The 15,449-nt window shown below is 36.2% G+C and overlaps 1 protein-coding gene and 1 pseudogene across 3 annotated transcripts in view; one reads left to right on the top strand and one right to left on the bottom strand.

Annotated features, from left to right (window-relative positions):
* CDKL2 (cyclin dependent kinase like 2) overlaps nt 1-13,862 on the top strand; it is a 48,709-nt gene extending 34,847 nt beyond the window's left edge. The window contains exons 11-15 of one of the 3 annotated variants that reach the window (XR_013371052.1): nt 2,740-2,863; nt 3,510-3,616; nt 5,064-5,232; nt 10,200-10,288; nt 11,764-13,862. Coding sequence is in view for 2 of the 3 variants with exons in the window: in XM_077882507.1 (XP_077738633.1) it covers nt 2,740-2,863; nt 3,510-3,616; nt 10,200-10,265 (297 nt within the window). In the remaining variant the exon portion in view is untranslated. Of the gene's footprint in view, nt 1-2,739; nt 2,864-3,509; nt 3,617-5,063; nt 5,233-10,199; nt 10,289-10,779; nt 11,418-11,763 lie in introns of those variants that run through there. The other 2 variants (XM_077882507.1, XM_077882508.1) reach the window with 2 other exon arrangements.
* Nucleotides 5,975-6,494, bottom strand: LOC144304073 (large ribosomal subunit protein uL23 pseudogene; annotated as a pseudogene).
* Nucleotides 13,863-15,449: the final 1,587 nt, after the last annotated feature.

Raw genomic sequence — 15,449 nt, 5'->3', positions numbered from 1 at the left:
TCTAGACTTCTACTAATGTTAAATATAATAGTGGGAGAACTGAGAATTTTATTTGGATATACATCATAAAGTGGAATCTTAATTATATGTATATCATCCCAACCCGTCATAATCATAAATGTAAAAGTCTGTGAAGGTCTTAGAGTTTAAATAAGTTTTGCAAGTCTAGAAGTTTAAATATAAGGTATTATTTAAATGACATCTGTTTTACTTTTTTTGGTAACAGTAAATTTTCTTAATACTTGGTAATCAGTTCTTTTGTAGAGTAGGTGACAAGATATTGTACCCCGCTCACACCAGATTTTTGGTGAAAGTATTCTATTTATTCATTTGCAAATATTTATTGATTATGTATTATGTGTGGGACACCAGAGATGAATAAATCAACTCTCTCTCTTCAAGGAGCTCATGGTCTAATATAGGATCAACAAATTCAAACAGCATCAGATTATAATAGTGGAAGCATGTACGAGGTACAGAGGTCTTCTGAAGGTTCAGAGGAGTGTTATTATGGTCAACATAACTGCCAGAATGCTTCTTTTTAAAGTTAACTTAAACTATTCTTCTACTCAAAATCCTCCATTGGTTTGTCATCTCTGAGTAAAGACCAAAGTCCTTAACAAGACCTCTAAGGCCCTGATTGACCCACTTCACCATCCCACTATTCCACTCTGGCTACTCTCATTCTTGATCAAAATCTACTCCAACCCACTGATTTCCTTGCATTCCTCAAACATGACCAGACATGCTCCTACATTTGGACTTTTGCACTTGTTATTTCCTCTGCTTCAGAATATTTTTTCTCCAGATAATCCTAAGAATTTTCTTGTCTGCTCCTCGGCTTACATGAAGCCTTATTGTGAGGTCTTCCCTAATATTTGAACTCATTTTGTCTCCCTTTACTTTCTATCCTCTCTTGCTTAATTTTTTCCTATTGCATACACCTAATAGCCTCTATATTCACTTATTTATATATTATCTGTCTTTCTTCAACTCGAATGTAAGTTTCTAAGGCAAGAATATGTGTTTTGTTTGTTTATTTCCTTGTAGCTCTACCCCACACCCACACCTGCTATACTATACTAGTGTCTAGTATATAGAAGATGCTTAAGGAATGTGGTGAATGAATTCTTCTGCCAGGGAATGGGAGGTGTGGATGTATTCCCAAAGGAGTACTTTTCTCCCAAATTTCCCTCCTCTAGGGATCCCTGGGTGGCGCAGCGGTTTGGCGCCTGCCTTTGGCCCAGGGCACGATCCTGGAGACCCGGGATCGAATCCCACGTCGGGCTCCTGGTGCATGGAGCCTGCTTCTCCCTCTGCCTATGTCTCTGCCTCTCTCTCTCTCTCTGTGTGACTATCATAAATAAAAATAAAATAAAATAAAATAAAATAAAATAAAATAAAATAAAATAAAATAAAATAAAATAATAAAAATTAAAATAAAAATTAAAAAAAAAAAACAAATTTCCCTCCTCTACCTTTCTCATTATCCTCAGGCTGAAAAATGTAACCTTCTTTTCATACCTCTCATGATTTGGGCATTATCTATGTTTTTCTTTTCATTATTCTTGGCCCAAAATTTCTATAACCATAGTACTTTCTTTCTTTCTTTCTTTTTTTTTAATATATACCCTGTTGATTTCTTTGTAGATACTTTTGTGTTTTACATTCTTGGTCCACTTTGGAAGATTACTTTGATCAACAAGGCTTTTCACAGTAGCTGGCTCAATACTACATTGCTGGAATTGATATCAGCCTTCTTTCAGGCATTGCATAATCAAGGCTGGCTGTTAATTTTAGATCTTATTCCTGTTTATCCTTATTTTTAAGAGGCAGTCAAAACAGGAGGTAGAGATTAGTGAGGAGAAGACACACTGAATCTTTTCTTGAGAATTAATGGAGGCAGAGCTAAGCCTAAACTTTCTTCAACATCAAGTTTGAAGACCACTAACCCTCTCTCCTGCTCATGCTCTGATTCCAAGATGCAAATAAAGTATTATTACAAACATATCTTATGTATTTTATTTGTCACTCTTTAAATACGTAAATCTAGTAGTTTAAACTCATTATTTTTTGTCCCTACAGATAGTTTTTTGAGCTAATTATTTTATTTTATTTTTAAATATTTTATTTATTCATGAGAGACAGAGAGAGAAAAAGAGAGAGGCAGAAACACAGGCAGAAAAAGAGAGAAGCAGGGATCCCTGGGTGGCGCAGCGGTTTGGCGCCTGCCTTTGGCCCAGGGCGCGATCCTGGAGACCCGGGATCGAATCCCACATCGGGCTCCCGGTGCATGGAGCCTGCTTCTCCCTCTGCCTGTGTCTCTGCCTCTCTCTCTCTCTCTCTCTCTCTCTGTGACTATCATAAATAAATTTTAAAAAAAAATTAAAAAAAAAAAAAAAAAAGAGAGAAGCAGGCTCCATGCAGGGAGTCCAATGCCAGACTAGGTCCCGAGTCTCCAGGATCACGCCCTGGGCCAAAGGGCAGGTGCCAAACCGCTGAACCACCCAGGCTGCCCGAGCTAATTATTTCATAATTGATTTGAACCAAGAGCCTTAGCACTTACTCTATTCAAAGAACAAGCAGAAACATCCAAATAAACTCAAAAAGCTCATTGCAGGACTTCTGAAGTTTAGTGTTATTCTTAAATTCCTAAAGTTCAGGATATCAATACAGAAGTTAAAAAAGAGGCCAAGCTTACCTGGAAGCTAATTGACTTGTTAATCATTCTGTTATTAGGTCACTAGTGAAAAGAGCCTACTTCAGACAAATAAGAAAAGAAGAGAATACTCCAAGACAGATGTCCGTTTGCCTGAACTAAACTATAATCATCTCCCTGAACTGAGAGCCTTGGAAGGGATAGGTATGTTTATAATGCCTTTACTTTTTCAGCCCTTTTTATTTTTATTTTTTTTTTAATTTTTATTTATTTATGATAGTCACAGAGAGAGAGAGAGGCAGAGACACAGGCAGAGGGAGAAGCAGGCTCCATGCACTGGGAGCCTGATGTGGGATTCGATTCCGGGTCTCCAGGATCGCGCCCTGGGCCAAAGGCAGGCGCCAAACCGCTGTGCCACCCAGGGATCCCTTTCAGCCCTTTTTAAAAAATATTTTATTTATTTATTCATGAGAGACACAGAGAGAGAGAGAGAGAGGCAGAGACACAGGCAGAGGGAGAAGCAGGTTTCATGCAGGGAGCCCAACGTGGAACTGGATCCTGGGTCACCAGGATCACACCCTGGGCTGAAGGCGGCGCTAAACTGCTGAGCCACCAGGGCTGCCCACTTTTTCAGCCTTTTTGTATACATTATTGAAAGCATATGTTGAATAAGCTTACAAAATATTAAAAATAAAAATTATAGTAGCTTTACATATTTTTGTTTGTGAATATATATACAGACTTGTGTAAGTAAATATGTACACTGAGTACACAATAAGGGACAGATACAGAATGTAGAGAAACTAAAATGTCTAATTTTTAAACTATGTTTATGGTTATTTTTATTTAGCTCGAAATTCCAGATTAATAAGGAAAGAGAACAAAAGTCTCTCAGAATCTCGAATTCCTTCTCTGGCCACCATTGACTTGCACACGCCCAGTATCACATTACATCAGGTACCGAAATCCTCTCTAGGTGGAGAGAACTTGGGTCTCATACTTCCTTATTACAGTAGCTTAGGGAAGGTTTGCTCTTAAGGATGAGGCAGGTTTACTGGTGGGATCTATAGCATTTTGTTTGTTAAAGTTTGTCTTACTGTTCATTGCACTTGGTACCTTTATTACATATATATTTATATAGACATTTTCTACCTACGGTCATCAGTTTTTTATAGATTAAAAAGTGTGTGTGTGTGTGTGTGTGTGTGTGTATGCGTGCGCACATGCGCTCGTGCAGACTAGCTATGGCTTTTGTATGACTTTTGTGGCAATTTATAGTATTTCACTGCATTAACCCCAGTGTTATAACTCATATTTCATTCCTTGAATTGTTTTCGTTCTTTTAAAATGTATCCTCTATTTGGCATTTTCCCTAAGACAATCCACTCCATGCACGTTAAGGACTGGTTCTTCCATGTATTATTATTTTTCTGTAATTTCTCATAATTCTTCAGAATATTTATGTTTCTGCTGCTTTTCGACAACAGTCATATCACTCATTTTCAGATTAAGAAAACTGGCAAACTTTTAAATTTTCTGAGCCAAACATAACTGGTTATACATTTTTTTAAATTTTTATTTATTTATGATAGTCACACACAGAGAGAGAGAGAGAGGCAGAGACAGGCAGAGAGAGAAGCAGGCTCCATGCACCAGGAGCCCGACGTGGGATTCGATCCCGGGTCTCCAGGATAGCGCCCTGGGCCAAAGGCAGGTGCTAAACTGCTGCGCCACCCAGGGATCCCCCATAATTGGTTATAAACTTTAGATATGTATCATTGTACTTACAGATTTCTCACATCTCCTTGATGCTGGGCAACTTTTGTATGGTTTTTAATTCTCCATCCTCATTTTTGAATTTGAAGCATTCCTGTTTCCTAGACAGCCCCTGTATGTTGCCTTCATATCTATGTGGATGCTTTTTTCTACTAGGACCCCTTAAATAATTTTGAAGAGCTCTACAAACAAGGGAGTGCAACACATTACAGAGTCAGTTATCCAGTGATACTGAGAAACAGATTTATCAACTGCTATACTTTGCCTTATCTCCTGCCAACAATTTCTGCAGTAACATAATCAAAACTAAGCAAATTCCTATTGTGTAAAGATTAATTACAGTCACACATTGTACTTTTAGGAACTACAGAGTCTCAATAAATTCCTTCTTTACTTCTAAACTTAAATTTAATGTGGATTTTAAAGGTTCAAACTTCCTCACTTGTTTTCTGAATGTACTGTTGTTCAAAACCACTTTCCAGGGATCAAATAGCCAAATCTAGTTTCATGAAATGGAAGACGGCTTTGGTGGCCTTCATACTTCAAAATTTTTATTTGTTCTTTTCAACAAATCCTCTTATAAACTGGTCCTGCATTTTTACTCCTAATTCACTTGTTCATTTCCCAGTTGTATTTAAAATACAATAAAGGAGAAAGTAGATGTGGTGAAAAACACAAATTAGTACCAAAATAAGATGGATTTATGTGTGGAAAATCTGATTGGGAAGAGAAACAACAGGATACTAAAAGCCAAAGGCTTTCTGGCAGAAGCTGTGACTTGCCTTGGACTCTCTATGGTATGGATCAATACATTGAACTGTTTTGTTTCTGTGCCTAACACAAACATTTATAAAAGTCTATTTTTATAGACTTCTGGAACATCTGTAAGATACATTTTTGTAAGTGAAGTATTGTATAATCCATGCAATCTGTCTCCACTCGCCCATATCCTATGTACTTACACATGTTATATATTCATGTATGCACATAGCTACACATTTTTTTCTCTAAGCAGTATTTAAGTTTCATCCCACAAATTATGATATGTTGTATTTTCATCATAGTCAGTCCAAACATTTTCTTAGTTCCTTGTAATTTCTTGTTTAACCCAGGAATTAACTTAGAAATATGTTGTTTAATAGATATTTGGGGTTTCCCTAGTATTTTATTATTATTGATATAATTTAATTCCATGTGGTCTGAGAATATACTGTGTATGATTTTGATTGTTTTATTTTTATTTTTATTTTTGATTTTGATTGTTTTAGATTCATTGAGCTATGTTTTATGGCTCTGCATATGGCTTACCTTGGTGAATGAACCTGTTCCCTTGATAATAACATGTATTCTTCAGTTGTTGGACTACTATAAATGTGAAATTAGATTAAGGTGGTTGATAGTGTCTTCAGATCTTCTATGTTCTTAATGACTTTTTGGTTGGTTGGTTTGTTCTATCAGTTCCTGAAAGAGTGCTGTCACACTCTTTTACTGACTGTGGAATTATTTATTTTTCTCTTATACCTGTTTTTGTTTCATGTATTTTTTATGGTGAAAAAGTTTATATTTAGATTTATAGCCAACTGGACTCAGTTAAGATGATCCCAATTTTGTTGGCAACATCCAAAGCATCATAGTCAGGAGCCAGTCGAACATATGCTTTCTTCTCTCCATCAGGCCTGATCAAAGTGTTGACCTTGGCCACATCAATGTCATAGAGCTTCTTCACAGCCTGTTTGATCTGATGCTTATTGGCCTTGACATCCACAATGAACACAAGTGTGTTGTTGTCTTCTATATTCTTCATGGCGGACTCAGTAGTTAGGGGGAACTTGATGGCATAGTGATCAAGCTTGTTTCTCCTGGGGTCGCTCTTTTGAGGATATTTGGGCTGCCTTTGGAGACACAGGGTCTTGGGTCGTTGAAATGTAGGTGACGTGCGGATCTTCTTTTTTTTGTGACTGTGCACGCCTTTCAGCACCGCTTTCTTAGCTTGCAAAACCTTTGCTTTGGCTTAGGCTTTGGGAGGAGCAGGGGCTTCCTTCTTCGCCTTCCACGCCATCTTCTTGAAAGGGTGTTTCATGTATTTTAAATCTCTATTATTAGGTACATATCCACTTATAATTGTTTTTGTCTTCCTGATACATTGTTCCTTTTATCATTATGAAAAGTCACTCTTTATCTTTTTTAGCGCTCTGTGCCAAGAAGTCAATTTTATCTGAGATTAAAATAGCCACTCCAGCCTACTTATGCTTATTTGTTTCCATAGTATAACTTTTTACTTTCAAACTGTTTTCTAAGTTTATAGTGTTTCCTATAAGTAGGATCTTTCTTTTGTATCCATTCTGTCAGTTCAATTCTTTTAACTGAAATGTATATTAGTTTTCTATTGCTGCTGATAAACTACTATCAACTTAATTTATTATCTCACAGTTCCCATGGGTCAGACACCCGGGCACAGATGCTTCTCTCCTTGAGTCTTACAGGTCAAAATCAAGATGTCAACAGGGCTGCATTTCTTTCTGGAGGCTCTAGTGGAGAATCTATTTCCAGGCCCACTCAGATTGTTGGCAGAATTTGGTTCCATGAGGTTGTGGAACTAAAGTCCCTGTTACTTTGCTGGCTGACCCCTGGTAGTTGTTGTCAGCTTCTAGAGGCTACCCACATTCCTTGGCTTGTGGCCTACTTCTCCCTCTACAAAGCTAGCAATGGTGGTCAAATCCTTCTTACTCTTTGACCCTCTATTCCCTCCCCTTTTGCCTCATCTCTCACTTATTCTTCTGCTTTCAAGAGTGCATGCAATTGGCTTACCAGGCCTACATTGGGCCTGCCAGGATAATCTTTTTATCTTAGGTCAGCTGGCTAGTAACATTAATTTCATGTGTAAAGTGCTTCATAGCCATAGTTAAGTTAGTTTAATTGACTAAGCAGAGTCAGGAATCTTAGGAGGTTATCTTCAGAATTCTGCCTGCTAGTGAATACTTTGGCTATTAACATTTAATGTGATTATTGATATGTCTGGATCTAGCTCTATATATTATATAAATACATATATTTTTATATATCTTATATAGATATAAGATCTAGTTCTTTATATTGTTTTTTGTTTTGTTTTGTTTTGTTTTTTGTTTATTCCTTTCCAGTCTTCTTTTGTATTTGAGTATTTTTAGTATTGGCTTTTTGGGGATTTTTTGGTATGATTTTTAATGATTGCTCTAGGGTTTGCAATATAAATAATTAATCTTTCATAGTCTATGTAAATACTCTACCTCTTATAAAATGTAGAACACTTGCAAACATATTTCTTTTTATTTCAATGTGGACTTTGTTAGAATTATATGTCTTTTATTTACAGACATTGAAAATCCCACTATATTAGGTCTTACATTTTGCTCTAAACAGTCATAAATATTTTAGGCAATTTAGGGAAAAAAAAGTAGTCTTCTGTATTTACCTAATCACTTACCGTTTCTGTTGTTCTTTCTTTCCTAAACATTACAGTTTTATTTTCTAGTATAATTTTTCTTCAGGTTCAAAAGCTTTCTTTTTTAAAAATTTATTTAGGGTTGCCTGGGTGGCTCAGTGGTTGAGCGTCTGCCTTTGGCTCAGGCCATGATCCCAGGGTCCAGGATTGAGTCCTGCATTGGGCCCCTGTGGGGAGCCTACTTGTCTCTCTGCCTATGTCTCTGTGTCTCTCATGAATAAATAAATAAAATCTTTTAAAAATTTATTTATTAGAGAGGCAGAGGGAGCATGAGCAGGGGGAGAGGCAGAGGGAGAAGTAGGCTTCCCCCTGAGTAGGGGGCCCTATGTGGGTCTCTGTCCCAGGACTCTGGGATCATGACCTGAGCCAAAGGCAGACACTTAACAGACTGAGCCATCCAGGTGTCCTGAAAAACTTTCTTTAGCATTCCTTCCAGAGCAGATCTGATGAGTGACAAACTCTTTAGTTTTCCTTCATTTGAGAATGACTTTATTTTGCCTTCATTCCTTGTGTATATTTTCACTGGATAAAGAATTATGGTTGATAGGTTGCTTTTTAAAAATTTTTTCTTCCAGGACTATGAAGACATCATCCCTATATCTTCTGATCTCTGATTTCTGGTAGGATATTCTTAGGCATTTGAATTGTTCACTTGGTTATAATGTTTCATTTTTGTCTAGCTGCTTTTGAGATTTTATATTTATATTTTTGTGTTCATTAGTTTGAATATGATGCATCTAAGCAGTTTTCTTTGAGCATATCCTGTTTGGCATTTGCTGAGCTTCTTGATTTGTAAACTTACCCCTTTTACCAAATTTGGGAAGTTTTTAATCATTATTTCTTCAGATATTTTCTGTGCCATAATCTCTTTCTCTCTTTCTTCTTTTCTGAGAGTCCAATGACATTGATATGAGACCTTTTGGTATTTTCTAACAGATTCCTGAGATCTTTCATTTTTAATTTTTAAAAAATATCTGCTGGTCAATTAGGTAATTTCTATTGATTTAGCTTCAAATTCTTTGACCATTCACTTTGTCATTTTCATTCTGCTATTAAGCCCATCCAGGGAGGTTTTTAAATTTTAATTACTGTATTTTTAAGTCCTAAAATGTTCACTTGGTTCTTTTTTAGGGCTTATATTTCTCTGCTAAGATTCTTGGTTCTTCATTTCAAGTATGTTTTCCTTTACATCGTCTAATATAGTTTTATTACATTTTTAAAGCTATCTGTCTCTCTGCCTTTCTCTATCTATTCATACAACTTACCTAATAAATTCATAAAATTCCAACATCTGGGCCATCGCAGGATTGGTATCTGTCGATTGCTTGTTCCCTTGAGAATTGATCACAGATTTCTGCATCTTTTTATAGCCACTAATTTTGATCATGTCTGGAAACTGTGACTGTCACCTTGTGTGGCCTCTGGGTCCTGTTGTAATCCTGCAGAGGATGTTGAGGTTTCTGTTTCAGCAGGCAGTCATCCAGGTTTTGTTCACACTCTCAATTCTGCCCTATCTCTTAATGAGAAGTGTCTCAAATCTCAGTTCTCTACATCTCTGATATGCTAATTTGCATCTGTCCTTGCTTGTGTGGCTCAGGGGGTTAGCTAGAGCCTCGTGCAGGTCACTGACATCTCAGTTCAGTTCTCCCGGCCCTTGCTGTGCTGATTTGGAGCTGCCCCATGCCTGCATGCTTCAGGAACTGGGCTGAGCTGCTGAGGGTCTACATACATGGGAGGGACCCCTCCTCTAAATCTGTTCCCTCCAGGACCATTCCCTTCTCCTGATACTTCCTCCCGCAGGGACCCTTTTCCTGGTTTCTCTGGTGTAACAAAGGAGTTTCTATCAGACTTTGAGCCTCTTGCACTTCTTCACTACTTTGAGACAAGGACCTGCCTTTTGGGCAGAGCCCCAGGAATAAAAAACAAAATTGGAAACCTACCCTCTATGAAGGGTCACATTGCCAACTTTTGACTCCTCTCCTTAATCTTCAGTTGTTTTTAATATTTTTCCTAAAGGGTTTTTATTTGTTTGGTAATAGTTGGGAGAGAGGGGTTGTAGTGGGTTTAGACTACCTTGGCATATCAGAAGTATCTTTTAACATATGTGTCAACAAAGAGGTCAAAGAATAACATCACTTCATCATTGTCTTCTGTGCAAGCAGCTTGAGCTATGAATGCTTAATTCTAAACATTTGATATTTGAACAACAGGAATTAGGATTTGGGGAGGAATGGGATTTTTATAGTTACTGAGAATTTATGATGCTCGATTATTAACTTACAGGTGTCAGGACCTTCCCTGTTAGATGATTCAGAGGCTGATTTGCCTTGGATGGAACACCAGCACTGAGAGTCATTTTGGTTCTGAACTGGGTATGTCTATTTCTCATACTTAAAGCAAAATAATCTTCCATGGGGCTTATTTTGTAGCTTGCTGAAGTCCAAATTCTGCAGCTAAATCATTTTCCAGTGATTGGCTCCATGAGAACTCCTGATAGAGAAAGACTTGTGCCACTTAAAAAATAAAGAGAGAAGTAGCATTTGTCTCTGGGATGAAATTCCTTTTCATAGAGATTACATCTCTTGCCCTTAGACTAATCTCCTGTATTTTTCTGGATACAGTAATGTGAATTTATGGTGATAACTGCTGTGGAAGAATATATACTTATTTCCCTTATCAGTCAGTTGTCCATGCAGGTTTGTAAATCAAGAAAGACCAAATGATTGCTTTGGAAATCTTTTTCCCAATAAAAAAAGATCAGCACTATACTAGATGATTACCTTACTTTTATTTTTTATTTACTTACTTTTAAAAATTTTTTGCTTCTAACGGACTTTATCATTGTCCTGCTACTTTGCCACAGTAAAAAGGGCCCTACAAGCTCCAGGCCTGTACCATGTATCACCCCCACAAAAACAGGACCCGCTGGAGCAAGTTCCCACCCCTGCTGTAGACCTACTCACAGGATAAGTACATGTTATAATTTTTTAAAAAAGAAAACAGAAGAAATTAATAAGAAATTAATAGCTTAAGTGATTACGCACCAACATTGATTTGAAAAGTGCAGTGTCAATTTTAAATGGTAACCAGATTGCCTCCCTTTTAAGTATGACTGTTTAGTATTAAAAAAAACAAAAACAAAAAATTAGGTCTTTTGAGTGGTAAGTCACTATGTGACCTCAGACAAGTCATCTGATGTTTAATATCTCATTAACTCTGTAAAATATAATGGTAATAAAATCCCATTTTCGCATAAATGTTTGTTGGAATTAAGCTGTTAACCTCCACATTTTGAACGTCTGTGATATCATCATATGTGAATTTACTATGAAGTAAGCAAGTCTTAAGTTTTAATTTCTCACTAGTAAAAAAGAAATAATAATAATAATAATAATTTCTCACTAGTAGGAGTCTCTTCCAAGGTCCTGGCAGAAGTCTTTGCAATGCACTCATTACACATACTGTGTAAACTGTAGCCTCTATAAATAATAATTTTTATTATTTTTATTATAATAATGTAACAATTATTGTATTAAATAATTACCATAATATGATTATTATATTAATAATTAATAGTTAATAATTATATCCTCTATAATTTGGATCTGTTTTGTCAAAACTAGTCATTATTTGCATAAAAGGAGATAATATGCTATACGTGACAGTTTCGGTGGATCATTGTCTTCAAAATCCCATTTTTGATATATATGGTCTAAAGTTGTTTTTAGACTGTGTAATACTTATAATATTATAAATATATTCAGTGTGCGAAAGCAAGTGAGATAGAAATCAATTTCTAGAAAAACTTATGTAAATTATTTGGGCATATGTCCCTCTGTGCTTTTAGGTGCTCTAGCTCTTGGGATGACATCCTTTTGCAACAGAAGTGCTGATATCCTACGAAGAGAGATTCATGGTTTTGTCATTTGCTTCTGAACTGCCTGCATTTTCTGAGAAAGGCCTTGCAGAAGAAAAAAGACAGATTTCCAAGTGTTTCCAACGAAGATTGAATAAGTGTCCCTCCCCAACTGCTATCCTGTCACCTTTCAAGTCCACTGTTGCGATTTTAAGATACATCCAATGGAATAATAGTGATATGGTTCTTATTACATGAATGTGTATTTACTATTTGTAGATTGTGCATTTAAAATTACCCAAGATTAAAATGAGTTTAAAAAGGGAGAAAGAAACATTATAATGGTCATGTTGTATGAAGTTTCTGTGTTATCTGTGTAAATGTGTACATTTATTTAGGAATGGGTTTGGTGGAGGTGGGTGATAAAAACTAGGAACAGTTGAAGAAATGAAAAAACTAGCATCAGTAAGAGAAACTGTTTCCTTTACCATAATTTAACTATAAATATACATTTAGAAAGCTTGCTTGTTTCTAGGCTGTAAGAAGATATGTAATTGCTCTCTATGAATAGATGTATGTCTGGTTTCTGTGATTATTGTTGATGTTTGATCATTGTATTATGGGAATCTGTCCTTTCTGCTGAACCACACAAATGCAAATTTCTCAAAGAAACCTTTTATTTCTAATGACTAAGACTCTGACCTTAGATAGTCCTCTGCATTGTAAGATTCTGGTGTCCATGTTCCTGTGTGTAGGAACATGACTGCAATAAGAATGGTAAAGGAGAATTTTGTAGGTTTACCTTGGAGCTGAGGATATGTTTGTCAGTGGGAAAGGAGATGGGAAGCTGGGTTACCCACTGACTAGGACTGATGATTTTTCTCTAGGCCAGTTATTGTCGATCTTCCCCCACCCTCAAACAAGTTTTGGGGAGGAAACATCCACAATTATGGACTTCACTCCTGTCCGCTGATATTTTGAAGGTGATACCAGACAGAATCTAGAAGTGTTCTTCTCTTCTTGTTTCCTCAAATGCTTAGACCTTCCTGAAAGTTCTTTATCAATAGGCAAAACTATCTACCTACAATCCACACATCTTTTCTTGTGCCCCAGTCCATCACTTTAAGGTGGGATACTTAAGCCAATTTGACTCTAGGTTTTTCATTTCTAGTTTGCTGGTCATACTATGCGTTCCTGGTTTTAAAGAATGGTTGTTAAGAGGACCAAAATTTGTGTGTGTTTTTTGCCTTAACCAGTTAACAACAACTTTTTTTCCAAAAGGCACTGACCAGAACTTAGCCCAAGAATTTAACTAGTACTTTCCTCTATTACTCTGAATAGCTTAATATTGAAATTCTGACTTTAGATACTTGGTCCTCAAAAGAATAGGACATTCAAGAGGAGGCAAATTGAGGGATTCCAATGTAGAAGTGTGTAGGTGGTTCAATTAAAATTCAATTAAAAGCTTGATTTGGAAGCTCTATTTTTAACCTATGACCGAGTGTTTGACTAGATTGGTATGACTAACATGCTAGACAAAATTAATGTGTAGGCATTAATAGGCTTCACATCAACATATTGTTTTATTTTTATTTTAAAAAGTATTGCCAACACACTGTACAGTGTGGGAAGCAGACAATATTTAAAAGCCACGTGGCTTTCCAGCTTATTTTGATGTTATTTTTATTTAAATATCAGTGTGAACATCTCACCTCAATGTCTGAGGATCTAGGATCAATTACCTTTTCACTTCTATATTTGCTTTTGGTATATTTTGCCTATTAAAACATTGTGAACTTCAGAATTAAGGAACTAAATGTAATTTACTATATGTGCAAGTTGAGACCTGAGTATCATATCTGGTTAGAACCTTGGCAGAACTACTTGAAAAGGAAGATTTTGGAAGCTGGGGCTATAGATACTGAACCAAAAATAATTCTTTCTTTTGGTTTAAGATTACTTTGCTCTCCTTACAAACACACGATTAAATCTAATAGGAAATATGTATGTGTACTGGTGGGGAGAAATTGGCTTGCTGTGTAGATGTATGTTTTAAAATGAATAAATATTATATCTTACTGAGCTCCACAGATGGTTTTCTTTGCATTTATTTAAGAGAATACAAATAATGTATACAACATTGTATGGAATTTAACAAATACATTTGAATACTCTCAATTCTTTTTTTTTAAACTTTGGATACAGAGGTGGCAAGTGTCTTTTTAAAATTAAGTTTATAATTTTAATTCTAGTATAGTTAACATAGTGTTATGTTAGTTTCAGGTGTACAATATGGTGATTCAGCAATTCTATACATTACTCAGTGCTCATCACAGTAAGTGTACTCTTGATCCTCTTCACCTATTTCACCCATACCCCACATACCTCCCTTCTAGTAACTGATGAGCATCATTTTCTATTTAGGGTCTGTTTTTTGGTTTGTTTTTTTATCCCCCTTTGTTTGTTTGTTTTCTTCCTTAAGTTCCATATGAATCTTGCAAACGGCAAGATTTCATTCTTTGTTTTTTGGCTGAATAATATTCCATTTGTGTGTGTGTGTGTGTGTGTGTGTGTATATATATATATATATATATATATATATACCACTTCATCTTTATCCATTCATGTATTGATGGACACCTGTGGTGCTTTCATAATTTGGTTATTATAAATAATGCTGCTATAAGCATAGGGGTGCATTTATCTTTTTGAATTAGTATTTTTGTACTCTTTGTATTGTATTCAATACAGTTAGTATTTTTGTATTCTATTACCCAGTAGTGTAATAACTATTAGTTTTGTTTTTAATTTTTTGAGGAACCTCCATACTGCTTTCCACAGTGACTACATCAGTTTTCGTTTCTACGAGCAGTACACGAGGATTCCTTCTTCTCCACATCCTCACCACACTTGTTGGTTTTAGTCATTTTAGTCATTCTGACAGATGGTTTTAGTCATTCTGACAGATGTGAGGTGAGATCTCATTGTAGTTCTGATTTGCATTTCCCTGATGATGAGTGATGTCAAGCATCTTTTCATGTGTCTGTTGGCCACCTATATGTCTTCTTTGGAGAAATGTCTGCCCATGCCTTCTGCCTATTTTAATTGGATGATTTGTTGCCAAGTTAGTTTTTTTGTACAGCACGTGATCAAGCAGCTGGGTCATAAAGTAACATGTCTTGTAAAGACTACCTGGTCAAAGCTGTGAAGACTGAGTATTTGAACTTGGGTTTCCTGATCGAGAATCCCTTGCTTGGTTAAAATAACGGACTTCCTACTAAAATGGAAACAGAGAAGACGGATTTCCTTACATGACTCTCTCATTATTGGCTCTTTTATCTGAGTTGTGCTACAACAGTTGCCTTGATCTGTAATAAACTCTGTGTCAGGCTAGACTGAAAAATGTGATTGACTTGTTTTCTAATCCTTCATCTATAGAACTGAACCACTGACAGAAAATTAGAAACAGCAGGGTCATGGCTCCTAAGGCTTTAAGGCTGGTCCTCATGAATTGGATGAAATGGATTTTTCTTTATTGTTTTGTGTTGTGGGTTTTACATTGGTAATGGACCCTTAACACTCTTCTATATGAATGAAAAATTATGTTTTTCATTCACTGCTTTTATTATTTGTTTTTTTTTTTAAGGCTTTTATTTGCTTGACAGAGCACAAGGAGG

Source organism: Canis aureus, chromosome 33 (genome assembly GCF_053574225.1).
Source record: "Canis aureus isolate CA01 chromosome 33, VMU_Caureus_v.1.0, whole genome shotgun sequence".
In the NCBI taxonomy this organism is placed as follows: domain Eukaryota; kingdom Metazoa; phylum Chordata; class Mammalia; order Carnivora; family Canidae; genus Canis; species Canis aureus.
Note: the sequence above shows the minus strand (reverse complement) of the source record. Positions and strands in the feature narration are given on the sequence as shown.